This window comes from Mustela putorius, unplaced genomic scaffold (assembly GCF_011764305.1).
Source record: "Mustela putorius furo isolate JIRA1106 unplaced genomic scaffold, ASM1176430v1.1 tig00000275_pilon_pilon_pilon, whole genome shotgun sequence".
In the NCBI taxonomy this organism is placed as follows: Eukaryota; Metazoa; Chordata; class Mammalia; order Carnivora; family Mustelidae; genus Mustela; species Mustela putorius.
In genome coordinates, this window is record NW_025421341.1 from 32,801,062 (window position 1) to 32,827,425 (window position 26,364).

General features: G+C 51.5%; 1 protein-coding gene and 2 long non-coding RNA genes across 4 annotated transcripts; 2 read left to right on the plus strand and 1 right to left on the minus strand.

Moving 5' to 3' along the window:
* Positions 1 to 4,633: 4,633 nt before the first annotated feature.
* LOC123391662 lies at positions 4,634 to 7,766 on the plus strand. Its single transcript, XR_006606372.1, has 3 exons — positions 4,634 to 5,718; positions 5,815 to 6,063; positions 6,589 to 7,766. It is a non-coding gene; the product is annotated as an uncharacterized LOC123391662 (long non-coding RNA).
* Positions 7,767 to 7,824: 58 nt separating this feature from the next.
* Positions 7,825 to 20,081, minus strand: GPR55 (G protein-coupled receptor 55). Of its 2 annotated transcripts, none has more exons than XM_004773449.3 (2): positions 19,866 to 20,081; positions 7,825 to 11,306 (listed from the first exon to the last, which is right to left on the minus strand). In XM_004773449.3, exon 2 carries the CDS (start codon positions 11,296 to 11,298, stop codon positions 10,336 to 10,338), a length of 963 nt encoding a protein of 320 aa, XP_004773506.1. In that variant the 5' UTR covers positions 11,299 to 11,306; positions 19,866 to 20,081; the 3' UTR covers positions 7,825 to 10,335. The 2 variants fall into 2 exon arrangements, with proteins under 2 accessions (XP_004773506.1, XP_004773504.2); XM_004773447.3 differs by having other exon boundaries at positions 19,952 to 20,080.
* LOC123391661 lies at positions 18,044 to 24,341 on the plus strand. The gene is made up of 3 exons (XR_006606371.1): positions 18,044 to 19,424; positions 19,540 to 19,885; positions 23,829 to 24,341. It is a non-coding gene; the product is annotated as an uncharacterized LOC123391661 (long non-coding RNA).
* Positions 24,342 to 26,364: the final 2,023 nt, after the last annotated feature.

Sequence of the window (26,364 nt, forward strand, 5' to 3'; positions counted from 1 at the left end):
GCACCACGCTGGTGCCCCATCACAAAAAATTTTGACCCAAACCACAAGTGCGCTTTCCCCTAATATTGGGGGCTTAGAGTTGCTATTTGAACTTGAAGAGAAATGGGACCTTATTTGTAAGTGGCAATACGAGACTTCTCAGTTACCCTAGCATTACTATGACATTAACCAAGGGTGGCTAAGGCTCCCTCACCCAGCTGGGATGAAGATCTTGGGCCAGGACTCTGGCTTTCTCTTATCTCCAGTAGGTGCTGCCTGCACTCCTGATCCAGGGGGAGCCAAGCCTCCAGTTGCCCCTAGTTTGAAGCAAGGGTTGGGGGCAATGGTGGTGTCTGCCACCGTCAGTCCCCAGGTGTTTATGGGCTCTGCTGTGAGCGACAATTAGGAAGGACCATCTTTATTTAGAACTCCTTGCCTACTGCAGAGTGCCTTGGAGGGCCAAATGAGGCAGAACAGACCAGGAGAGGGTTAAATCTGTTCCCTACCAGGTGCAGATCGGTGGGAGGAGGCTGGCAGGTGAGCTGGTGCTAACCGGTGCTGGGGAGCAGAGGGGTCACCCTGTGACAGTGCAGGATCTCTGAAGAGCCTGAGTGGGCTTGGAGAGGGTGGGCAAGGGCACAGAAACCCATGGTGCTGCCCTGGAAAGAGCACTTATCTGGGAATCAGAAAGCAGGGGCCACTCACGCCTCTGCTTTCTGTGTTTCCACATCTGTAAAGCAGTTCCCCTTGAACGCAAGTCCTGGACACGCCTAGGGCTGGCCCCAAGTCCTCAGCTTATGGAAGCTTTGTGATTTCATCCCTTGTCAGTGGGACCCTGGCACTCCCCATCACAGTTCTAGAAGTCTTGGGGGGAAACCGCTTGATTCTCCACCTTAGCCCTGGTCCTACAAGTCTGTGGGTCTGAGCCCATGTGGGAAATCTCCAGTTTCCTTTCTCCTGTAAATGACAACGGTCAGAAGGCTACTGAGTGTGGGGGACTTTATGGGAAGCCACGGGTAATGGAGACAGATTATAACACAGAAATTTAAAATCTACCTGAGCCCCATCCCCTGACAAGGGATCTCTCACTTGCCCTGTGCAGACCCCTCTCCAGGTTTGCTGGTTCCAGAGGCCCCACAGCCTTAGCAATCCGCATATCACCTCACCTGTGCGTATCTTTGTTGGAACTTTAAATGCAGGGTGGGGGGGGTGGTCTGTGGGTGCTGTCTGTTTGAATTACAGTTTTCTCCTGGTTTTATGGTAAATGTCCCAAGACAGAAAAATCATATGGCCAAGCACTTATATGAGGAGTAATGACTCCTAGGGGCCGATGATGAAGAGCAGAAAGAGGACAGATGGCCTAGGTGGAGTGGGGAGCCGTGAGTGTGGGAAGGGGGCATGGGAGGTGGGAGGGAAGAGTAGGGAAACAATTCACGATCCTGCCAAAAACTGGAGCTGCTGGCAGGATAAGACCTTGGAGATGCTTTATGGTGTGACAATAATGTGCCCCCAAGAACTTTGGCATAAGTTTGGGCAAGGTCATCCTCTGCGAGTGGAACTCGTTATATCAACACATTGGAAGAACAGTAATAATAATAAAATACATAATATAATGACAGTGAAGCAACTGGTATGCCTCGCTTCACCAACTTAGATTACAAATCTGTTTACCTTTTTTTTTTCTTGCCCAAATTCACTGGGCAGGGGGAGTGGCCCCAATTTTCCCCAAACCCAAGGGTTCTCCCCACCCCCAAAGAGGGGTCGGCTTGGCTTCCTCACACCCACAAGGAGAAGCAGGATCCCAAGAACCCACGGCTGCCGTTGCCTCCTGCTGCCACGAGGTGTCACTGTGGAAGCTTGCTCGCACAGCGGTCTCCGCGGCCCCTTCGGTTCGTTATTTCCTAAAACACCATCCTCCAGGCAGGGTGGCTGGGTGGGAAGGGATCTCCTGCGTCATCCACATTCCATGCGCCCCTCAGCCCCCCACCCTTTGAAGTGCGAACAGCATGTCAGCCTCCACCCTTTACTCAAGGTGACTTACTTTGACGGCCAGACTGTTCTTCCCTGCCACTGCTCCTTGGGTCACCCCTAGCACACCTGACAGAGTGCGCCCAACTCTGCCTATCGGAGATCAGAGCTGGAGATACGGGTGTCTCTCCTGTCAGAACGACCCGCACCTTAAGGGGCTACACACCAGCCGGTGACGACCAGCTTCTGCTGAGCCCCAGTGCTTACAACCCCAAGAGGAAAAGAATGGCACTCTGGTGGCCCACATTTGTGTACCCAAGAGGGCACACAGGTGATCCTTCTCCTGAGGAAGAACATCTGTTTCCAGGTACTCTGCCTAAAGCAGGAGGGGTTTTTTTTTCTTTTGTTGTTGTTGTTAAGATTTTACTTATTTATTTGTCAGAGAGAGAGGGAGAGAGTGTGAGCACAGGCAGACAGAGGCAAAGGGAGAAGCAGGCTTCCCGCCGAGCAAGGAGTCCGGTGTGGGACTCGACCCCAGGATGCTGGGATCATGACCCGAGCCGAAGGCAGCCGCTTAACCAGCTGAGCCACCCAGGCGTCCCTAAAGCAGGAGTTCTTAACCTGGAGGTCAGGCATCGAACTCAGAAGAGTCAGGAACTGGCTGGGGAAAACCATTACACACTTATTTTCACTAATTGCTAATTGAAAGTGTCATTTCCTTCCACAATGTGAGCAGGCATCACACTGCAGTCATGGAGACGGTCCCTGGGACTTTGCCACCAACAGAAGTCACAGCAAATGTCACATCACTCCACAGCTGCTGCTGAGATTTCAAAATATTGTTTCAGCTCCGCTCATCGCTGACCCCAAATTATATAGCTATTAAGCCTGCTACCAGACCTTCTTAAGCAAGGCCCGAAAACAGAAGTGCACCTGTGGCCATATCACAATTTTTAAATTTTGGTGACTGTATTTCAGTATATTGGGTTTCCTTAGTGATCTTATACATCTTACTTTATGCCTTTAAAACTTCTAGCCTGGGGACCCCTGGATGGCTTAGTTGGTTGGGTATTGGACTCTTGATTTCGGCTCCATTTCAGGGTTATGGGACCAAGCCCTGCACGGGGCTCTGCACTGGGTGGGGAGTCTGCTTGAGATTCTCTCTCTGCCTCTCCCTCTGCTCCTCCCTCTGCTCCCGGGCTCTCTCTCTCTCTCTCAAATAAATAAATAAATCCTTAAAAATAATAAAATGAATATAAAATAATATTAATAATATAAAATATTAATATTAATTTATATTTATATAAATATAAAAAATTTTAAAAATAATAAAACTGCTATCCTGGGGAAAGCCCACAAGCCTCTCCAGACTGCAGGAGGTATCCATGGTACAAAACTGACCTGTGGCCTACACTGACAGCAACTAGCCACCACTTCTTCCTTTTTTAAAAAGAGGAACTCGCCACAATTCTAATTCAATTCGAATTCAAAATAATTTCAATTCGAATTTGAAATAAATTCTATGTATTGAGCCCTCACCAGTGCCAGATATTTTGCATGGGTGGCTACCTCCTAGGCAGAGCTGAAGTGTGTCGCTGGCCATAGGAAAGCAAGGTCAGGGCTGGAGCAGGGAGTCAGCCTTGATGAGCTTTCCTCATTCTCAGTCTGGCTGTCTCCAAGACCTTGGGAGCCCGGGGCTGAGTGCAGCTCAGGGTCATGGCCAGCTCTGGCCAAAAGAGGAAGATAGTCTTGGGGAGTCCAATGTTCAGCCCGTGAGCTGCTCTGATCCCACAGGCACCGAGCAACCTTCCGTCTCCCGGAGTCACCCCAGCTACCTGCCCCTTGCAGGCTTGGATAAGCCTGACTGGGACCCCAGTGTCACAGCCTTGAGGGGGAAGAGAGCGAGCCCTGTGACAGCCACACACTCCTGGGCTGATAATCAGCTGCCGGCTGCCAAGCCTCCCATCCCTGTTTGCACATCTGCTCATGATGGGCACTGCACAACTTTCCATCATTTACTAGAGATTTTCCAGGTGACACGTGCCCTCTGCCATCCTTCTGGTTCTTTCCGGCTCCCTGGCCACCCCTGGTCTCCTTCCTTCCTTCCTCCCTTTCTGAAGCAATAAATCCTCTCTTGGAACAGCTTCTCCCACTTTCACCCCCAGGGGCTTTCCCAAATAAGTTTTTGTTTGTTTGTTTGTTTGTTTGTTTTCCTGCAGGGGGGTTTTGGTAAATAACATTTTCTCAATCTCATGAACAACTCCTTGCTACACTAGGTCCCGTCTTATTTCAGGCTGCTGTAGCATAACACCACAGGCTGGGGCCTTCAACAACAGCCATTTATTTTTCCACAGTTCTGGAGGCCGGAAGTACAAGATCCAGGTGCCAGCATGGCCGGGATCTGTGGACAGCCCTCTCTCTTCACAGACTATGATTCCTTGCTGTGTTGGCACGTGACAGGAGGAGCAAGGGGTTCTTATGGTCTCTCCTCAGGGTCCTCATGACCTAATCACCTCCCAAAGGCCCCCCCTCCTAGTTTCATCCTATTGGAGGTGAGGATTTCAACATATGAATTTGGGGGGCGGGACACACACATTCAGTCCCCTTCCTGAGGGAGGTGGGAGGCGTGGGGAGGTGATGTGCGGCCTTGTCCATGGAATCAAATCATTCCTGTCACTGGCCCTGAGGCTCTCTCCGCTAACCTCCAGTGCCTGCCAGGTCCCGGAAGCTGAAGACCACCAGCTGAGTGCTGAGAAAGCCCACCACCGGCTCCCTGCCCCCTCAAGTTGGGGCTCTGCCCTGAACCAACTCATGCCCTCGGAAAGTCTCCAAGGCACTTCGAGGCAAAGACACTGGGTCTGACTTGTCTAAAGGCTCTACACTTGGGCACCAAGGTCCCCGGCTCTCTTTGATCTCAGGGACTCTGTCTACCTTCCCATTCCACATTCTGCATTCCTTCCCAGAAGGAGGCCACTCACTCCGCCCTCTGTGGCTTCCCACCCTGACTGAGACTCGGCCTCTCTATGTCTCAGGCTTAGCCACATATGCATCCCCAACCTCTCCTCCCGGAGTAGATCCAGATGAGTGGCGTGAGCTGTTCACCCAGCATTCTGCCTGCTCTCCTCTGGGCGCAACTTATGGGGTGCATCCAGGCCCCCTTCAAGGAGGACCCACTGTCTCGCTGCTCTGAGGCCCTCAAGGCAGGGAGTCCATTCTTCTGCTGGGCTATCCTCCTCAGGTATTTCTGGGTTCTCCTCCTGCCAAATTCCCCACACGTCTCCTTTTGGCCATGCCCCACGTGGCGGCACATGCTGGATTCCCATCCATGAGAATTCAGCTCCAGCTGCCCCTTGAAGTCCAAGCCCAAGACTTACAGAAAACGGAGGAAAAACCAAGCAAAAGGGCCCATATCCGTCCCCAGAGGTGGCCACACCCAGAGATGGGAGCCCAGTGCTCCCTGTGGAGGGCGAGGTTTCCCCACCAATGTGGGGCCAGGCCTCTAGTTCGGAAGGCCTGTCTGCCCTGCGGGGAAACCCCACCACCCACCGACAGAGCTGTGGTTTGGCCCCAAACCTCCCACACAATCCCTGGGTTCCTGGACACAGTATGGTCCCCAAGTCAGCATCATGCCATGGGGAAGACACCGTCCATGAGAAGCCGCTGGAATCCTAGGATCTTGGAACCTAGGGCCATCCGATTCCTGCGTATCTCTCCTCCATCCTCTGTGGCCTCCCCTGGACACACAGACTTGTCACCGTCACTGACACGGAGGTACAGCCCGAGCTGTCCTTGGAGAACAGGTCTGTCACTGGGGGATGGGCTTTGTTGCGTGACTGCAGGTGTCCCCCGGAACCTCTGTCTCAACAGCTTCCCCTCAAAGGGAGCATCTTGGTGACGCTTGCCCCGGTGATGGTCCCCGAAGAACAAAGGCTGTCTGAGGCCTCCAGGTGAAGTCGGGGCCCCTCCACCAAGCAGAACCGACATCAGGCTTTGAAGTGACAAAGCTTCAAATCTTCCTTCCAAGACTTCAAAGCACAGAGCCCACACTCAGGTTGCAGCTCCTGAGCAAGGGGCCGGCGGCGGCTTTGTGGAGAGGACACATCTTGCAGGCTCTTGGTAGGGGATGGGATGCTCAGGCTCAAACTGGCCAGGGGGAGGGGCATCCTTGTGTCCTGCTTCAAGACCCACACTCCGAGCCCTGCCGCCCACACTCCCACAGAGACCCGTTCAAGGAGGTGCGTCCTGGGCTCACAGGGAAGCCAGCTGCAGGTGGGAAAAGGGGAGAAGGGGCTGTGATGGTGGTTGTAGGGGGCGTTTCCAACCCCCCACCCCGCAAAGTGCTACTCTTCTGGGTCTTGAGCCCCCGTCCCCTAAGCAGCAGGGCTCCCGCCAGTTCCCATGGAACTGGAAGACAGTTCCATGTGGGAATCTCCCCCATCTCCACGTGGTACCTGAGTGCAGATGCCTGTGTCCCTACCCCGAGACGGCTCTGCATACCAGGCTCTCCTCACCGACCTATTAATTGAAGCTCTTTTAGCCTCTGCTGGTCTCCATGGTCACCTGCCAGCCCTCAGCCTTTTCAAGCAGCTTTGCAGTTAGGCTTTATTTGTGGCAACTTGCTACAAGGCTGTGGTCTTTCAGTTTCACAGGCTCCACAGAGAGGGATGCAAGAGGACCATGGAGCTCACGGACCAGCATTCTGCCTGTCAAATGTCCCCCGGGGGCTGATATCCCTAAAGGAAGGTCAGTCCTGCTGTGGAGGGGACACGGCCCAGACGGAAGGTGGCTCCTGGGTCAGAGGAGATGGCTGTGGCATTGATCTTCTCGGCCTGTCGTAACAAGATACCACAGACTTTGACAACAGGAGTATGTCTCACTGTTCTGGAGGCTGGGCGTCCAGGATGGAGGTACCACTGAGGGCTCCCTCCTTGGGTTGCAAATGGCCACCTTCTCCTCACGTCCTCAACACAGCCTTTCTCCGTGCATGCAGTGGAGGAGAAAAAAGCAAAAAAAAAAACTCTGGTGGCTCTTCCATAAGGACACCAATCCCGTTGTGAAGGCTCCAAGCTCAGGACCTCATCTAAAACAAAGTATGTCCCAAAGGCCCCATTTCGAAATACTGTCATACTGGGGGTTAGGACTCCAAAATATGGATTTGAGTGTTGAGAGGAGACACATAGCAACTGTCCAGGGTGGGGATGTCCCTAGCCAGCCCGCAGCACCCAGGCCGCAGCTTAGCTATGCCCGAGGTTGTGGGGAATTTAGGAGAAAGAGGTGGTCTGGGCCAGCCCCTAAGAGCTCCCATTCTCCAGAAGCTCTGGATAGGCGAGCAGGATTCTCACGTCAGGAGCCATGACAGAAAACTCAGATTTAACCTGGGAGAGTCAGACTCACACCACAGATAGTTGGTGAAGGGAGGGGGCACAGCGAAGGAACTCTGGGGGGCTGGCCCTGTGTCTTTCGCCCATTGGGGGTCAGCAGGCCACCTATGCTGGGCCACACAATGTCTGTAAAAGGAGCCCGGGCCCTTGGAAGCAGCTCCATCGTCACGATAGTAGTGGGACATGATGGAGGGAGTGGGTGTGGCGGGCTCAGTCCTGGAGGGACGGCAGCTGGGCCTGGGGGTGGGGGTTCTCTGCGGCCCAGCTGCTGCCACAAGGAGCCAAGTACACAAGTGGGTGTAGGGGTGTAGGGAGCTGCGCTGGGAGCAGTCTCAGGGTACTCCTGTACTCCTGTACTCGGCATCCGTGTGGCCGCTCCAGCTTGAGCCCTTCTTGGCTCCTTTGGCCAAGACGGCCGTGTCACCAGGCAAGGGCCTTCAGCGGCCGGCTCTCCCCTGGAGCCAGGGCTGCCCGAGAACTCCCCATGACCACGTCACACAGCACCATAGAAATCCATTTATTTGGCAAATCCGTTTGATCGGATCATTTTCCCAATAAATTGTGCTACTTTCACGCATGTACCTATTACAAGTATCTCTTGGCTTTTTCCAGACTGGGAGGAAAACTATGGTCACGCTGACAGCCGAACAATGTCCCCAAGCCTCCTTTACCAACAGGCATTTCAGCCATTTCCACAGGCTGAGCTCAGAGTTCCGCAACTCACTGACCGCCCCTTGCTGGCAGGAGAGGGCCCCTGGATGCCTCAGCACCCAGCCTTAACCCTGGCCCTGACCTCTGCCCCTTCCATGCCCACTGGACTGAGTGCGAAGCCCCCGGCAGAGCAGCCTGGCCAGAGGTCCTGGGTCCAAACCCACTCCCACAGGCCCCGATGAGTCCTCTGCGACTTGCAGACCAGGAGGAGTCTGCAAGGAGAGAGAGAAGAGGCCTGTGTTCTTCCCCCAGTGTGTTGGCATCAGTCAGGGGGTCTCCAGGGCTCCCCAACAAGCCCACAGTCACCACACCGACCTGATACTGCTGTCCCCCTCCAAGGACTTACACCACTCATGGACCTCTCCTTCTCTCCTGCCTCCTCTGTCACCCAGCTCTGGCAGGGGCAGGCTACCCATGAGACAAAATTTTATGTTTATGAACATCACAGGCATGACAGGTGGTCAGGACACTGCTGTCTCCTCTTCTTAGGAAGCCTGTCTGGCCTGAAGTACACGAGGAGATGTGAGCGCCTCATGATGGGCCCCCAGTGCAGAGACAGAAATTGGAGGAGTGGGCTGACCGCACACATCCATGGGCTCTGAGCCCCATCTGGCACCAGCATCTGCTGTATGTAACAGCCTGGCTTCCTTAGAGCCTCTGGGCCGGATGGCCATGGCGCTGCAGGCACCTTGGGGCGGCTGGGTCTGCAGGACTCCTGCCCTGGGCTGCTGCCTCCTGGAGGCCCAGCCTGCAGGGCGGGAGTCTCTGATCCTGGCTGGGATCACACCTCCGCACCCATTTCCACCCCAGCATTGACACTTGCTTCCTCGCCCTTTCCTGCCCTGACCACCAAGTCAGCTGTGACTGAAGCAGGAGGTAGAGAGGCTCCAGCCTTGGATGGCCCTCGGTCGAGCCGGGGATTCTCAAGCAGGAAGCAGCTCTGCCCTCCATCCTTCCTCCCCGTCCCTCCACACACACACCCCTTCACAGGAGCCCCGGAGCTGCAAGCCTGGGGTTATCGCCTGATCTCCGCCTCCGCCTCCGCCTCCGCCTCCTGTCAGGCTTTTACCCAAACCACCCTCTTCCCCGCCACCCTGCCACCCTACCTTCCGTCCACCACTTAGCGGTGGAAGCTTCTTTACCTACAGGTAGAAAGTGGTTCTTTGCTTCCTCCAGACCTCCCCCTTTTTCACACGAAGCTCACCTCTTACATCTCATCCCACTCACCCTGTCTTGCCAAACCACCCCACAGTTCATCCTTGTAATCGGTCGGCTCTCTGGAGCAGCCTGAGTCATCAGAAGGCTTGCGGTGGTCTCGGCAGACCCTCTTCGAGATCATTCGAGAAGCCAGGGCCGGATCGTGATTTCCACGGTTGACAGTCTCCAGCCAGGAACCGCCAGGAGCTGCGTGCCATCAAATGGTTTCTCCGATCCCCGGCTGGCTCGTCTTCTCCCTCCCAGTCCCTGGAGAGGGACAGTCCTGTGGACAGTGCCACCCGGCCAGCCGCCCAGACAGGACTCGGGTGGGCGAGACAGGCACAGGGTCCTTATTCTCCTCTGGTGGACCCCAGTCAAGCCTGTTTCTCCTCGTTCTCAGTGAAACAGCCTCACGAACAGCCTCCTAGTCCGTTCAACGTAGCAAGCCGGTCACGCTCAGGAAAGTCCCCTCTCCTAGGCTTGTCAATCACAAGCTATAGTTTCACCATGGCCCGGTTCACCTCAGCTTCCCTCATCCTTCTGCTGCCTTCTTGTGGGCATAAGAAGGCCTGGCTGGCTTTCTGGGCCTTTCTTCCCCGTAGGAAACGTGGGGCTCTCTGTATGTCCTTGTTCTGCTCTCACCACCCCCCCTAGCTGTGAAGTTACTGGCCTCCAGAGCCTGAGAAGGGACGGAGAACTACAAGTCTCCTTGACCAACCCTCTTGGTTCTCTCTCCTAACGCCCCTCTCTTCCTTTCCAGAATCTCCCAGTCTAACAGAAGGATGGGGGGAGCTGGGAAACAGCCTCGCTCAGATGGTCTTTATCTTTTCAATTCTCCTGCCTCACGCAGAAGTAAAGAATTCACATGGTTCTCAGGTCCTTCAGGGACTCTGAAATACTGGGTGATTTATGTTGAGCTGTCTGGGTGCGGGGGAAAGGTCTTTGGGACACAATGAGCAAAGACCGTGTTCAGTGAGCATCAAAAGGGAAAGCGTACCAGTAATGTGCCACATTCGTCCATCACATCAGAAACCTTGCAACAGGGTATCTGCTATCAGAATCTGGGGCTGGGGTTTCCTTCCTCTGCATCAGTCTTTCCTTAGCCCCTGGTGGTCATGGTATCCTGGAGGACAAGCTGGGCCCTGGAAGGCCGGGGGGCCATGATGTCCATGCGGAGCTCTTTAATGACAAAGTAGTAGCAGAAGACGTCGAGGCAGCAGTTGACATTGGAGAAACACATGGACAACTGCAAGAACAAGCTGATGCTCTGCTTGGAGCTGCACTCCACGATGAAGCCGTTCCGCACCAGGAACTGCAAGAAGAAGCCCAGGTGGATGGGAAGAAAGGAGACCACGAAGACAGCCAGACTGGCTGCGATCGTCCAGATGCAGGCCTTCTTCTGGACCCAGTCCTGGGTGAGGTCCCGACGGCCGACCAGGATGCAGATGCTCCTGGAGGAACAGAAACCTATGACGCCCATGGGAAGAAGGAAGCCGAAGACCTCAAGGGGGAAGAAGACCTTGGCGCTCCAGGTGCCATCGGACATGTTGTGGAAGCACGTGTACTTCTCCACCTTCCCGTGGAAGCTGTAGATCGGGATGCTCCCGGCCCACACCAGGACCCAGATGGTGCCACAGATCCCCAGGATCTTCCTCGGGGACCGGAGATGGCTGACCAGGAACGGGTACTGGATGGCCAAGAATCGATCCAGACTAATGAAGCAGATGGTGAAGACGCTCCCGTACATGCTGACGAAGTAGAAGCACTCCACCAAGGTACAGAAGAAAGGAGGGGTGGCACGCACGTTGGACAGCGCCATCTTGAACGGAAGGGACAGCACCAGCAGCAGGTCGAAGACAGCCAGGTTGATCATGTAGATGGAGGTGGCGGCGTAATCCGGCCACCTCTTCTTCAGGAAGGAGCTGAAGCCTCGGATGGCCAATGCATTGAGGAGAAGGCCCAGGAGAAACGTGGGGATGTGGACGGCCAGCTGCACGGTTTTCATCAGCTCGTCCACCTCATCGAAGGAGCAGCTCTGGTTCTTGTTGAGCTGCGGGCTCATGTTTTTTCCTACAACACCAACAACACAGGAGATGAAGTCCCTCTCGCTCTCTACAGGCGACAGATCCAAAGGACTGTATCACACAGTCATTCGTGCCCACTGAATCACAATTAGAAAATGCTAGAAAGAAAATTGCCTCTAATCCTGCTGCCCAGTTATAAGGGCTGTTACCTTTTTGTGTATTTCATTCCAAACTCTCTCTCTCACACACAGGCGCTCACGCATGCACAGGTGTACGCAAGTCTTTCTCTTTTACAAAAACGGAAGTGTGTGTGAACATCTGTCCCTTGTTTTCAATCAGAACTCCTGCTGAAAGTCCAGACCCTGGCCCAGAATGGCTTCAGCAAAGGACCGTTTCATGTAATTGAAAAACTAACCAGGGCAGGGCCGACCTGAGCTATGGCTTGATCAGGAATTCAAAGGCTGTTTCCAGGACCCAGACCCTCTTTGCACACTGTCCCTCTGCTCTCTGCCACCCACATCCTGGAAGGTTGCCGCATTGGTCTGGGTTGGAGCTCAGAGAACCAGCACCGTTTGGAGGAGGGCCCTCTGCCAAGGGCAGAAAGAGAACAAGAGGGCTCTCTGGGGTCTCTTTTCTAAGAGCGCTAATCCCATTCATGAGTCTTGATCACCTCCCAAACTGCCCCATCTCCTAATACCACCACCTTGGGTTGGGGAGAGGGGTAGGTGTTTAGATTTCTGCATGTGAATTTGGGAAGGGGGATGGGACACAAACATTCAGTCCCTTAACAGTGGCCCTGGAGTAGATCAAACCCAGGAGATGTTCACTTGACCCAGACCTCCAGAACCAACGAGGCTGGACAGAGAATTCAGATGACCCAGACTCCATGCGCACACCTCTCCTTTCACAGCGGCTGGTCTGTGCCAGGCCCAGGAGCACACAGGGCCCCTGCATAGGAGAGGCCAGTCACGCTAGCCCTGGGAGGCTCACTGCGCCTCTCCTGCCCTCAAGGACTTCCTGGCAGCAGGGGCGGGGGCCCAAAACGTGGGCACAGCAGAGAGAAGGGGCCAACATCGCCCTTTACCAAGAATCCTGCGCTAGCAACCAATGCAGTCATTTGCTGAGTATCTGTTATCCAGCTAGTTTTTATTATTATTATTATTGAGAAAATATCCTATGCATTCAATAAGATCTTCAGACAGTACCGAAAGAGAAAGAAAGAAGGAAGAAAGGAGGGAAGGAAGGAAAGAAAGAGAGAGAAAGAAAGAAAGAAAAAGAAAGAAAGAAAGAAAGATGCAAGCCTCCAAGGTACCCCAGGGCCTCGGTTTCCAGAGACAACTGTGGTTAACAGTTCTGTACATATTTTTCCAGAAATTTTCCAAGGATACACACACACACACACACACACACACACACACACACACACGATGTTTCTTTACATTTAGAAAATATTACACCCATAGCACTGCCCCTTGCTTTTTCACTTTGTAACGATTCTTGGAAATTGTTTCCACATCAGCGTGTATGAATAGGCTTTTTCTTCTTAATGGCACACTTACATCCTGTTGTGTGGGGATACCTCAACCCATTTAGCCAACAGCCTATTGACGAACATTCAGGTTTCATAGGGTTTTACTGGGAAACAAAAACTTCCACAGAGAGCATCCCCATGACTTATTTCTTTGCTACACGGATTTCAATCAGCAAGAGAAGCCCCATTCTGCTGCTATTTCTCATCAGCATGGCTCCCTTGAAAACCTTGGGGAAAGAAGGCTTTGGGCATTTTTAAATTTGACTAAATTTGATCAAATACGTTACAAGAAGGACTAATTTCCTTTTCTCTCTGTAGAAAACACTAAGAACTCATGGTCATATATGTAGAGGCAATCAAAGGCGTAAAACAAAAATTTAAAAAGGCCCCTATGAGGGGTGCCTGAGTGGCTTAGTGGGTTAAAGCCTCTGCCTTCGCTCAGGTCATGATCTCAGAGTCCTGGGATTGAGTCCCCCGTCAGGCTCTCTGCTTAGCAGGGAACCTGTTTCCTTCTCTCTCTCTGCCTACTTCTGATCTCTCTCTCTCTCTGTCAAATAAATAAATAAAATCTTAATAAATAAATAAATCTTTTTTTAAAAGTCTCCTATGAAGTGCACAAAGCAGCCAATTAATAAAAACACTATTTTTCTGTCTGTAGTATCTGTCAATTCTTAAAATTGGAATTCACTGCGATTTATTTTCTCATTCTCATTCTAGAGTAGCTTTATAGCTAGCTTTGTATTCCTTTACTTAAAGAAGGCCTCCCCCACCTGGAGTGCCAGGGTGGCTCAGTCAATTAATTGTCTGCCTTTGGCTCAGGTTATGATCTCAGGGTCCTGAGATGGAGTTCTGCTCGGGCTGCTTGCTCAGGGAAGAGCCTGCTTCTCCTTCTGCCTCCCCCACTGCTCATGTTCTTTCTCTCCCTCTGTTTCACAAAAAAAAAAAAAATTAAAAAAAAAAGGATGGAAAAAAATGGTCTGACGGATGCCGGGGCTTCTCTGACTCGATGGTACCAGATGGATGTGTGGAAAAAGGCACAACTTAGCCCTCAGTGTTCTCCACCCAGACCATCCCAAAGGTCACATCTGAATTACTGACAGACTTCAAATGGGAACTTTTCAAAAGGTAATCTTTGAAGTTAGAGAAAGCACTCTATGGATTGGCAAAAAGAAATTAGTTTGGAAAAAGAAATACTTCCATCTCATGGCAGAGTAAGCAGAAAATCTGAAAAATTAATCCTCTGAATTCCCTTTGAAAGTTCAAGGAAACCATCTTTTTGAAAGTCTTCTTTTTTAAAAAAAGACCAGGAACTTCTCTGGAATAAGATAAAAAGGATTCAGGCTGCAGCGAGAGATAAAAAAAGTTATTTTTCTCAAAGATGGGCTGCCAGTAAAAGCCAGTCCCCTTGTGGCAGGAACTAGCAAGCTCCCCTCACTTGACCTGTTGCCACAGATAGGTCCTGAGCCAGTCAACTCAGGGATCCACTGGCGTGGGGGTGGGAGGCTGGGAAGCGATGCTTAGACAGGATTCCATGTTGGAGAGACAAATGCCTGTGTAGGATTCAGGGGAGAGCAGGTCTGACATCTGTGGACAGAGAGAAGGAAAGAAGCGTCCGGGGGCAGATAATTTTTTCTCCAGTATCCAAGAAACAGTTACCAAAATGAATTATCTCCCTATCAAGAACAAAGTCTTCCATTAAAAAAAAGAAAGAAAGGCAGAAATGATGTTGGGAATATTCTGACCACCATATGTAGAAACCTTCTTTTTAACATTTTGTTAAAATATTTTCACATCAGGGACGCCTGGGTGGCTCAGTTGGTTGGACGACTGCCTTAGGCTCAGGTCATGATCCCGGAACCCCGGGATCGAGTCCCGCATCAGGCTCCCAGCTCCATGGGGAGTCTGCTTCTCCCTCTGACCTTCTCGCTCATGCTCTCTCTCACTGTCTCTCTCTCAAATACATAAATAAAATCTTTAAAAAAAATATTTTCACATCAAGTAATATACCAGGGGGGAAAAATACACAGAAACATCAGATGAATGATGTTCTTTCTTTATGAAGAGTATAAAAACTATATGATACAAAGATCCTCAGGAGACAAACAGGCAAAGGACGGAGAGTTCCCAGAAGAGGATTTACAAAGAGATAAAATTTTTGCTCATCATTTCAACAAAGAAGCTAGTAAGGGTTCTATGAAACAGTCATCAATATGCTGGTGAGTGTACACAGCTTCTAGATTTGATAACTTAGAGAAAAAGTCAGAAAAACCTTATTAATCTTTTACCCAGTCATTAAAAATTTACTTTAAGTAAATCAGGAAAGGCAAAAAAAGTCGTGTACAGAAAATGTGTTTACCTGAACATTTTTTCTGCTAGCAAAAAAACACACACACATTTTTAAATGCCACCCAGAGCTTAATTTCACGATGGTAAATCTACTCAATGGAAAATTTTTCTGTCTGATTATGTTATGTTTATGCTGACTGTGTTAAGTAAAAAACCCACAAACTACAGAACGATACATTCAGAATGACTTCAACTATGATTTAAGAAAAAAAACCCACATACAGGGAAAAAAAAAAACCTAGAAAAAAATTTCCATATGTCCAACATTGGTTGCATTCTAACAGTTAGATGGTGGGTATTTATTCAGTCTTTTTTTCTTTTTTTAAAGTTTTTATTTATTTGACAGAGAGAGATCACAGTAGGCAGAGAGGCAGGCAGAGAGAGAGGAGGAAACAGACTCCCCACTGAGCAGAGAGCCCGGATTAATCCCAGGACCCACACCAAAGGCAGAGGCTTAACCCACTGAACCACCTAGGCGCCCCCTATTCAGTTTTTTAAATTTCTTTTAAAGATTTTTAAAAAATTTTTGTATTTGATAGACAGAGATCACAAGTAGGCAGAGAGGCAGGCAGAGAGAGGGGGAAGCAGGCTCCCTGCAGAGCAGAGAGCCTGAAGTGAGGCTCTATCATAGGACCCTAAGATCATGACCGGAGCCAAAGACAGATGCTTAACCCACTGAGCCACCCAGATGCCCCAACGTATTCAGTCTTTTAAATCACCCTCTCTCTCTCTCCTCTCGCCCCCCACCGTGTGTATATTTTTCTAATTAATGATGATATGAAAACAATTTAATTTTTTTAAGTTGTAATAAATGCTGGGAGAAAAGGAGAAAAATAAGAACAGCTTTTGACTTTCTCTTAAAAGAAGAAAAATCTGGGAGAGTGTTTGAGGCATGGCAGAGGCAGGAGTGAGGTTCACTTAAAATTTAAAAGACGGCATTGGTCTAACCCGTGCTCAGCTGGCGAGACATCAGTGTTGCGGGGCCGAAGATGAACATTTCAACAGACAGCATCTGAGGGACGTGGGGACAAGGCATGACAGAATTGGAAGTGACAGATGAGAGCGCAGATGCTACCTCAGAGATGAGCAATGACCACAAGAACCTGATTGGTGATTTTTTTAAAAAAAGTCTTCATCTGTCCACAGGTCAGCCATCACATCATAAAAATTGTGCCTAACATGAAGAGTGAATGAAGACTGACACAAAAAGGCATTCAAAATGCAGATTAACCATGAAGAGAGGGTCAAGGGAAGGGAAGTTATTTACATAAATCCTCCCAAAGCTTGGACAGCTGTAAAGAGAAACAAATGCTGGAGTGAAAACTTACATATTTTCTAGATCGGATTTTTCAGGTTTAATTATCTTGTCTATTGTAAAGGGACACAAGGAAGAGAAAATGCACAATAGAAACTAAATGTGAAAAACTACCATGTTTCTGTGTAGACAGCAGGGGTAACCCCGAGGAGGTTTACACAAATGTAACAATTACATAATAGAATTACAGCACTCCCTGACCGTGTTAACACTCCCTCTGAAAAGGGGCATTCATTAAAAAAGTCCAGACCTTTCCCCCCACCCCCACATAAGAAACACAGAGGGGAAAAAAAAAAAAAAAAGGCATGGACAGAGTAAAATGATAGGGCAATTTTGGCTTATCAGGCACACAGAACTCTAGGAAAAAAAAGAGAATATGACAAAGTAATTTTTGTCTCATAAAAAGAATTGAGAGAGTAACACAGAGACTTTACAGAGGTAAAAGTTACAATGAATAATTAAAACATAAAATACTTAATTTCTGTTCCAAGGTGCATAGCAAGGAAATGCATAACGTATTTCCATACAGAACATGCCAGAAATGCAAAAAGAAGTAGAAATAGAAATATAATTGTAGGTAGAGACCTTCGTCCTCCTTCCCCGAGTATCATCATCAAGTACACAGAAATTTCGAACTCCTCCTAGGCCAATTAAAAAGGCAGATCGGTGAGGACCAAATCATAAATCAAGGGACTATGCTTTCTTTGGGAGACGACAAGGATCTTTTCACCAAACGGATGCCATTCCTGGGCCCAGCCCGGGTCTCCAAGACAATGGCAAGTCTATCTTCTGTGCCTCAGACCCTAAAGAAAGCACAACTACTTGTTGAACACCGTGACATTAATAATAGATCATTGGTACTTTTAAGCAATCTCTTAAATGGTCTCTTAAATAATGTGTGAGTCACGGATAAAATCGGAACTACATTACTGAAATATTGGAAAAGAATTTGTTCTTCTTTTATTTATGTATACACAAAACACAGAGGCAGTCACGGCTTACAGGGAAATGGGAGTTCTTAAGTATTCTCGCAAACAGGAAAGATGGCGACAAATGAGAGGAACCAGGCTCTATTAGAGGATCTAGAAGAGGAACTTGGCGTGACAGTGGCCTTTGCACCACTCTGATCACCTGCGTGCCGGGGACTGTCTTTCTGCTGGGGCTGCCTGTGGAAGGCTAGAGAGCCACAGCCCAGGAGAATATGGGGAAAGGACTCGAGTTGCTCATGATCTATAAAAGAATAGACATTTTAGCATCCCCCAGTGCTCAAGACATGCTCCCCTGTATGACTTCACAGAGCAGGCTCCAGATGCCACAGAGATGGACCTGCCTTGCTAACGGAGTATCTGAGAACAGACAGAGCAGCCTTGCTATATAGTGAGCTCTCTATCACCAGAGGTATGTAAGCAAAGGTAGGAGATCTGTTTATCCAGAATGTTGTCAGGGGGATTCACACATACGGAAGGATTTTTTTTTTTTTTTCCAACGCTGAAATGGAATCTTCTCTCAATATATTAACATTTTCTTGTATTTGGTGAAGAGGAGAGGAAATAGTCTGTGTGTGAAGAGGGACAGGCCTGGGAGTCCAGAGGCTTCGGTTCCTGGCTCTTTCTGGCTGTGGGGCCTCCATCTGGGTTCTGGGTTCTCTCCTCCGAACAGCGAGCGGGGAGCCCGTGGCCTCCCTGAGCTGGCTCTCTTCCTGCTGTCCGGTCAGGCTCTGGGCTCTGATTCCTGCAGCTGCCTGGGCCCGGCTCCCACCCAGGGCAGCCCCAGAGCTGTTACGCACAGCCTCGGCCCCTGAACCCAGCTGTGCGGCTCAGACCAAGCCAACCCTTCTTCCAGCAGCAGACAGACTTTTCAGAAACACCAGCAACAGTAAGAGGGGAACTTTACGAGGTTTGTGGGCTGAGAAGGATCCCCATCCCCCTCTCTTTTGCTGCCAGACTCCTCATCCACACGGAGCACTGTGGTATGAACCACCTAAGAAAAGGGAGGTCCAGCCATGACTGAGCACAGCTGGTATACAGCCCAAGGGTTGTAGTTTCAGGAGGAGCACTCCCCTGGACCAGTGCCATCCAGGTTCCTTGCTGGCAGTTCCCATCTCCTTTGGGGGTGAGGCACTGAAGTCCACGGTTAGAATATAAATATTTACTTGGATGTGGTTATCTGCCACTAACACCGTAGTGTAAATAAAGCCGTCTGTCTACACCTGAGCTAGGCTTCTAGGAGACACGATGCAAAAAGGAACAAGACACAGAGGGGACAGACCACACAGAATCTCCCAGACTCCAAGATTTTGCTGGAGCTGTACCCTGAGTTGGAGTGAAGTTGGGGGAGCGGGGGTTTCAGTTCAGGGACTTGAGATGTGGCTGTCCCTGTGCTAAGTGCTCTGCAATGGGAACTTGGCACCCTCCTGGACTGTTGTTATAATCATGCCCATTTTACAGATGAGGACAGTGAGGCTCAGAGAAGCTAGAGTCTACCCAAGAGCAAACAGGTGGTGAGGGGTCTCACTGGCGCTCACACTGAGTCTCTCCTTTATCTTCCCCACTCCCACCCCAGCTCCCCATCAGCATCACCAGCCCAAGCATCCAATATAACCAGGAGCCCCCCAGTTCCCTCTTCCTCACTTCCTGACATGCCCAGTTCCACTTAACATCTCTTCTTTCTCCGCAGACTCTCCCCTCCCCTCCTAAGAACTTCATTCTTTTCTTCAAATGCCCACTTCTCTGATCTACCTGCATCACCATGGCCCAATGGGGCCGTCCGTCAGGGTATCATAGGGGTACCCATAGGAAATAACCCAGTCATAACACATCAGAGCAGTCAAAGCTGCCCTCTTGCTTCCTGCACGATCGAGCACTTCCATCACTCACTGCTCTCAAGAGCCCCATGAGGGGCAAAAAAAAACCACCATCATGACTCCCATTCTCCAGAGAGGTACAACAAGGCCAGGGAAGTCTACACAACTGGTAAGGGGCTGGCCGGGGATCCAAAGCCCAGCTGTGGCCTGCCTGGAGCCCGTTGCTTGTGGGCTGTCAGGTGATTCCTTCGAGTGTGTCATCTTGGGCTGTGGGTGCTTTCCAGGCCGGGTTCCAGGAGAGCAGGCAGCCAGGCCAGCAGGAGGTGATGGCACGCAAGCCGAGCTCCCCTGGGGAAAGCTCCTGGGCTACCTACCGTGAGATCTCTCCACCCCAGCAAGAAGCTGCAACCTTGAGTCAAATCAGGAGGAAATTGAGGGTGGGTAGGAAATGTCACTAATACCAGGAGTCCTCTGCTTGCCGTTGCTATTTTCACAGAGACTCTGTGGGGGCTGCTGGGCTGCTGGCCCTCCGGCCATCGGGGATGCTGGGTCTGCGCAGGTCTGGACAGAACCCAGACCACGGAGGCACCGCTGGCCTCAGGAAAGTTACCTGCTGTCCGGGAAAGCCAGGTCAGTCCGTGGCTCTGTGCCTGGGTTTTAGTAAGTGGCCCCAAGGGGGGTGGGTGGCGCTGTTACCTGCTGGGGGTCCAGTGCAGCTGAGTGAGCTGCGAGACGTCATTTGTCCTCCCAGCTTGGTGACCAGCCTGCTCCTGAGAGAGCCACTTCCCTCTCTGGGGCTTGGCTTCCTCATCAGTAAAATGAGGGGGGTGGGACCAAGATGCTTTTCAAGTGGCTCTCAGGGCTGGTCTGGAGAGGGGCCTTGCGGAGGGGGTCCCTCCCCACTGAGTAGAACCAGAATGGGGCAGGGGGAGCCTCTTTCCAGGAAAAAAATCTCCCTGCTGGGACCTCTCTTGCTCACTCAGCTTCCAAAAAGCAGGTGGGGTTCGTGGGGGTACAAGGAGCGCAGCAGGGCGCTTGCAGGGGTGTTAAGAAGCTTGTGGAAAAGCCGGGCGTCACCAAGGGACAGCCAGTGTCGAGAAAACACTATCCGGACTCCCAGCCCTTCTGGCGGATTAGGATGTGGAACTGCTGCCCACACACAGAGGGGCACAGGGAGCAGGAGATCCCATTAGAGACCAAAGCACGGGCACGCAGTGACTTTTGGGTTTCTACAGGAATCGAAACTTCCCGAAGTTGGTCTGGGTCATTCATCCAAGCATATGGTCATCTCTGCAGAAATAGCAACCCTGTGTGACTGTGGGGAGGTCACCTGGCCCCCCAGGGCATGGGCAAAGGGGTTGACAGAACTGACTGTGACCCCCTTTTAAGTTGTCGCTATGGCTCTGGTCGCGGGCAGAACCAAATTCACTCCCTGACCTGGGACCCTCGCTGGCCTGGGAGGGGTTCCCCACTGAGGGGTCCCCAGAGATGGATTCCCCACTCTGTCCCTCCCCAAAGGGAGCCTCGGCCACCTCCCGTTCTAGCTATCTTCTCTTTTCACGAATATTTCTGTTGTATTGCTGTTGCTTTTTACCTAAAAGTTTGAGTACATGCGCCTGGTTCAAATACACTGGTAAACACAGACAGTAAGATGTCTCTGCCCCCCACCACTGCCCACCCCCCAGTCCAGTGTCTACTCCCCTCAGGGTACCACTGATGACAGCTTCTTCCCAACTGTCATACCAACATATGCACATGTGTGTTCCAATTTTCTCCCTCTTTTAACACAAAAGATTGAGTCCTACGTGGGTCCGAGTCATCTCTCATCCTCCCCTCTTGAAGAGCTTTGCTAATGACCCTCATCAAGGGTGTAACAGTGGACCCCCAGCAGGATAGGGTGAGCCTGAGAAACTCTCCTAAGCGGTAGGCAAGGCAGGGACTCGCCCAAGGCCTCACCCACGGCTCCGGCCTGTCCAGCCTGCTCCTCTCCATGCCCTGCCCCCGCCATGCCCCTTTGAAGTCACAAATAGGAAAACTCTTTTTCTCAGAGGTTCTATATGCCTCTCAGAACCAGCATCCCTGGTCTTGCCCACCCACTCATCTTCCAGAACAAACCCAAGGCTCTGGAAGCCTGGGGGAAGCGAGGGAAGGGGTTCCACCTGCCCACCAGTTGGGAAGCCCAGAGTAGGGGGCTCATACCTCCAACCTGACCAGTGTCCTGGGCAGTATCTGAGCTTCACGAGCCACTTCGTGTAGGGCGAAGAACAAGCCACTTTGACTGGGTTTGCCAAAGAGCGGCTCCCCGGCACCTGGAGACTCGCCACACCCTCTCCTGATGCGCTGCTTGAATTTGTTCCCTTAGTGATTAAAGTTCTCCCTCTGCACATGGGCCGTTGCCTCTGGGTTTGCCCACTGGGTGCATCACAGGGCATCAGAGCTGGGATGCCCCCCAAATGCACCACGGGGGAACTGCTCAGGGACCAGAGACAAGGGATGAAGTGCAGACAGAAGATGCTGGAAGCACAGAGAACAGCCTATATGCAGACAGGAGGAAGGAGAACTGTGACGCTCTAGGTGAGGGCCAGGAGGCTCTTGCAGCTGAATCCTGGGGATGGAGGAGGCTGGCAGGAGCTGAGGCTGGAGGGCTGGCTAGACTGGAGGAGGGCAAGGGTGCTCAGAGGACCTAGGGGACAAGTGCAATGGACTGGAAGCCATCCCATCACAGAGAATGTTCTGGAATGGTATGATGCCTTTCTTCTCACACCCATCCAAATCAGGACCAGCTACAGTGGGATGGGCAGTTCAGGGAATGGACACAAGGCAGACTCCCTCACATGGCAGGGCCGGAGCAGGTTGCAGGTGGACAACAGCAGAAACAGGAAGGAATCAGGATGGAAAGAGGGTGTGTGAGAGAAGGGTAGCCATCATCTGAGGCAGCCTGATTCCAGGGAGAGCCATGCCCTCATTAGCTGCTTTGTAAACTTGGCTCATTGCCTAACTTCCGTGAATGGCAGCCATACATTCTTTCAGTCCACAAGGGACTGTCGGTCACCAGTGTGTACCAGACAGTGGTGATCAAGATGGTAGCACTTCTCTCAAAAACTCTTTTCAGGAGCTGGCATGACAAGGGTAGGTGAAGGCACTGGCCAAGTGTCCAGTACTTGATGACCCCAAGTCCCCCAGCTCCCAGTGACATTATGTCAGCTTCAAGGGTCTTGGGAAAAAGAGCAACATAAAGAACAGGACCTTCCTCATTGCTGAGGGTGGGGTCCCAGATATAAGAGGAGGTCTCAACAGAGAGACTGAGGACCAAGAGGCAGAGAGAGCAAGATGGGTCCAGCCCCTCCCACCCTCTGATCCAAACCTCCAGGCTCTGCCATCTTCTGTCCCCAAGCCCACCCTATGCATTCCGCCTGCATGACCCCCACTGGGGCAGAAATGAGGCGCTTCCTGGGGTCTGAACCAAGTCCCCGATGCTCTTCCTCATCCCCGTGTTTCCCCCTAGTTGCTCCAAAACACTGATGGACCCTAACAGCCGTCCACAGAGATCCAAAACGTTCAGCCTCCTTGAACGTGGGCACGGGGCAGTTGACAGCATCAATGTCAAGGCAAGGGGGGGGGCGTAAAACACGTAGTGGGAGGTGGGGTGAGGGGAGAGGGACGGCAACCCTTTAGAACTGGCCCCTTCCCCTCCCACACGCCCCCTCCGGCTCTCGCTGGAAATGTAGCTGTGAGGTTAAGGCATAAAGTTCTGGACTCTCAGAGCTGGGTGTGGGCTTTCCTTCCGTTCCTGCCACCACCGCTTCAGTAAATGGTTTTCTGAGCTTCCCGCTCCCCACATCGTCCTGCCTGTAGTCAGGTAGGGTCCTGGTGGGATTATAAAGACCCCAGGGTTCTGGAAAAGACAGACATGCAAAGCTTCCTCTCCACTGAACTTAAGAAGAGAGGTTCTGTTATTTATATCAGAAAGACGTCCCACTACCAGGGAGCAACCCAACATCTCAGAACTCTAAGCAGAGACTCCTCCCAGGTTAACACAAGGGCTTCCCTGGTCTGGGCTCACCGATGCCTTGTGAGGAGCATCGAAGGATCTCCCAGGACGTTCTTCTGCTCACCTGGCAACTCAGGCCCCCTGCCTGGGCCCTGGGCTCCATGGCATCTGTCAGAGGCCACTAGAATATTTCCTAGGGACGTGTTGGGGGTTGGGAAGGGTGGATGCTTTTGAAATATTTTGTTCTTCATGTTTCCTTTTGCATAAAGCACAAAGCTCTAGCCCACGTGTCTATCATGGGGTTAATAATCACCTTCCCACTTCCGTTATTAAATGTTACCAGATTATTCGTGAGCGTTTTCCCCCCACGCCACCTTCCCACCCCTACGCCTTGTGCACACATATTTATACTTGTTTTACTGTATGGAAATTGTCCATTTGGGTGTAAGAGTACGTCCTTTTGTTCCCACGAACTGTCTTGGGCACTCTAATAATGTGTGTATTTTCCCTCTGCCACAGTTAAAGTACGGTATTCATTTAGTTCCTGGAAATCTTTGAATTGATTTTTTCTTTTAATCCTAGGTTGGAGGATTAAAAAAAAAAAAAAAGTCCACTCCGATACCAAACACCTGGCAGGTCAGAGCTGGGATTGGAGTCCCAGGCACCCCCAACTCCTCTCTAGGGGTGAAGGCAACATTCCCATTCTGATGCAAAAGCCCTTTGTGAGGGGGACTCCTGCCCCCAGATCCGGAGTCCCCCACCTCTGTTGACTCATTGTCATTGAATACCGGCCCTTCCTGCCCAGCCAGGTTCAGAATCCACCGCCATCACCCCAACACCCACAAGGAGACTTCATTACAGCGACAGCACCTTCCATCATTTATATCAAGAGTCCTAAGGATCAGTCAGCCGGCAACGCACTTGACAAATAAAATCAGTTCATTCTCCAAACCGCCTATGAGGTATAGACTATCATTAGCCTCATTTACAGACGGGGAAACTGAGGTGCAGCATGGTCGAGTCATGAGCCTACAAGGGCCCCAGGAGGTCAGAGTAGAGCTGGGGTTGGAAAGAGTCATGCACTCAAAATGGTGATCGTGGAGGGGCGCCTAGGTGACTCAGTGGGTTAAGCCTCTTCCTTTGGCTCAGGTCATAATCTCAGGGTCCTGGGATGGAGTCCCACATCCAGCTCTCTGCTCAGCGGGGAGCCTGTTCCCCCCAACACACACTCTCTGCCTGCCTCTCCACCTACTTGTGATCTCTCTCTCTCTCTCTCTGTGTCAAATAAATAAATAAAATCTTTTTTAAAAAATAGAAGAAAATCAGGGCGCCTGGGTGGCTTGGTGGGTTAAAGCCTCTGCCTTTGGCTCAGGTCATGATTTCAGGATCCTGGGATAGAGCCCCACATGGGGCTCTCTGCTCTGCAGGGAGCCTGCTTCCTCCTCTCTCTCTGCCTGCCTCTCTGCCTGCTTGTGATCTCTGTCTGTCAAATAAATAAATAAAATCTTTTTTAAAAATGGTGATCGTGGAGATCCAGGATCCCTTTCCTGGCACAAGGCTGTCCCCCGCCCCTGCCGCTCCCCACATCCAGGATGCCTTTGCCTCCAACTTCACAGAGAAAATCAGGCCTAAACCTCAGGCTCCTTGTCCTTAGACCAGGGCCGTCTGCCCCCAGCCAGCAGCCCCACAGTGTTTCTGCCGCTTAAGGGAACTCAGCCATACCTGCTGCCCATCCCCCCTGTTCCCTAGGAGAACGTCCTCCCCCCTCCAGTTGTCACTGCTGCTGATGAGGGGTGCCCACAGCCCCCAGAAAATGTTAGCAGATGTCCCAGGAACAGAAATTCATCCCCTACTTGTTGATTTTGAAGGTAGACAATTATTCATGATTTGGCTGGCTACCTGTTCTAAGGTGACCAGAAGTTTTCATTTACATTAAATCATTTTAAAAACTGCAGAGACTTCTGTAGAAGACATTAAGTTCTGTTTCATGCGGCATGTGACGTTGTATGAAGAGAAGGCCATTACGGAAGGGAAAGTTCTCAGTATTCATCAAAGTAGCCGGACCTACACCTCTTCTAAATGAACTCCCCAGTGATTCTCACCCACGTGGGCGTCCAGCCAGGGTCACCCATTCAGTGCTCCTCCTCAGGATCGGTCCACAGGCCAAGAAAATGTGACAAACTGCTCTGTGTCCATACTGGGGCCTCTCCAGGCCCTCGGGGTTCCCACTGGGAGGGGGTGGCTGGGGTCAGTGGACTCAGGGTACCTTTCCCTGCAGGACTGTTCCCCTGCCCAGGGCCAAGTGCAACCCCCCCCCCCTTGAAGGAGCAACAGCGCCCGGTGCCTGGTACTTACCCCATTCCCCAAAGCTAATCTCCCCAGGCAACAGCGACCTGGGCTCCCTTTGGCAGAGGGAGGCTGTGGCAGCGGGAGGAGGGGTGAAGTCCTGCTAGAAGGAGCAGGACTGGAGGCTTGCAGGGTCGGGGGAAGAAAGGATGTCTGGGAACTTCGGGGTCTTCTTTATCATGTATCAGGTCTTGCTTACCCAGGCTTGGCCTCAGAAGTCCCTGACTTTGGTTTCTGAGGTCATACCTGTAGCCCCCCTACAGCATCCTAGCCCGAGAGGGGCTCTGGTCAGCCTGTCCTGCTCCCATGCACCTCCCCTGCTCATCACTTCCCCCGTCCACCTTGAAAACTCCCCTTCAGTGTCAGCAGCTCGTCTGCCCTCAGGGGGCACTGGCCTCAGCACTTGGGCCACTCATTAGGGGGGACCTTCACGACCCTGGCTGTTTTTCCTCTGAACCTCATTGAATGAAGGCTCATTGCTTTCCTCCTCTGGTGACAGAACTCGGAAGCTTCTAACCCAGCCTGGTTCTAGAATCACAAAACCTCAGTTTTCAAAAGTCCCAGGACCTCTCTGCTCTTCTCTCACCAAAAGCCGGGCAACGATCTCAAATTCGATGTTGGTCCCCACTCTCTCAGCAACTCCCACCACCCATCACCACCCTCCCACCCCCAGCTCCACCGGACCTCGGGGAGGTAGGTGTAGGTGACCAAACTGTGGGAAACCAAACTGAGGTGACCAACAGCTATTCACAGCCTGAATCTTCCATGGAAA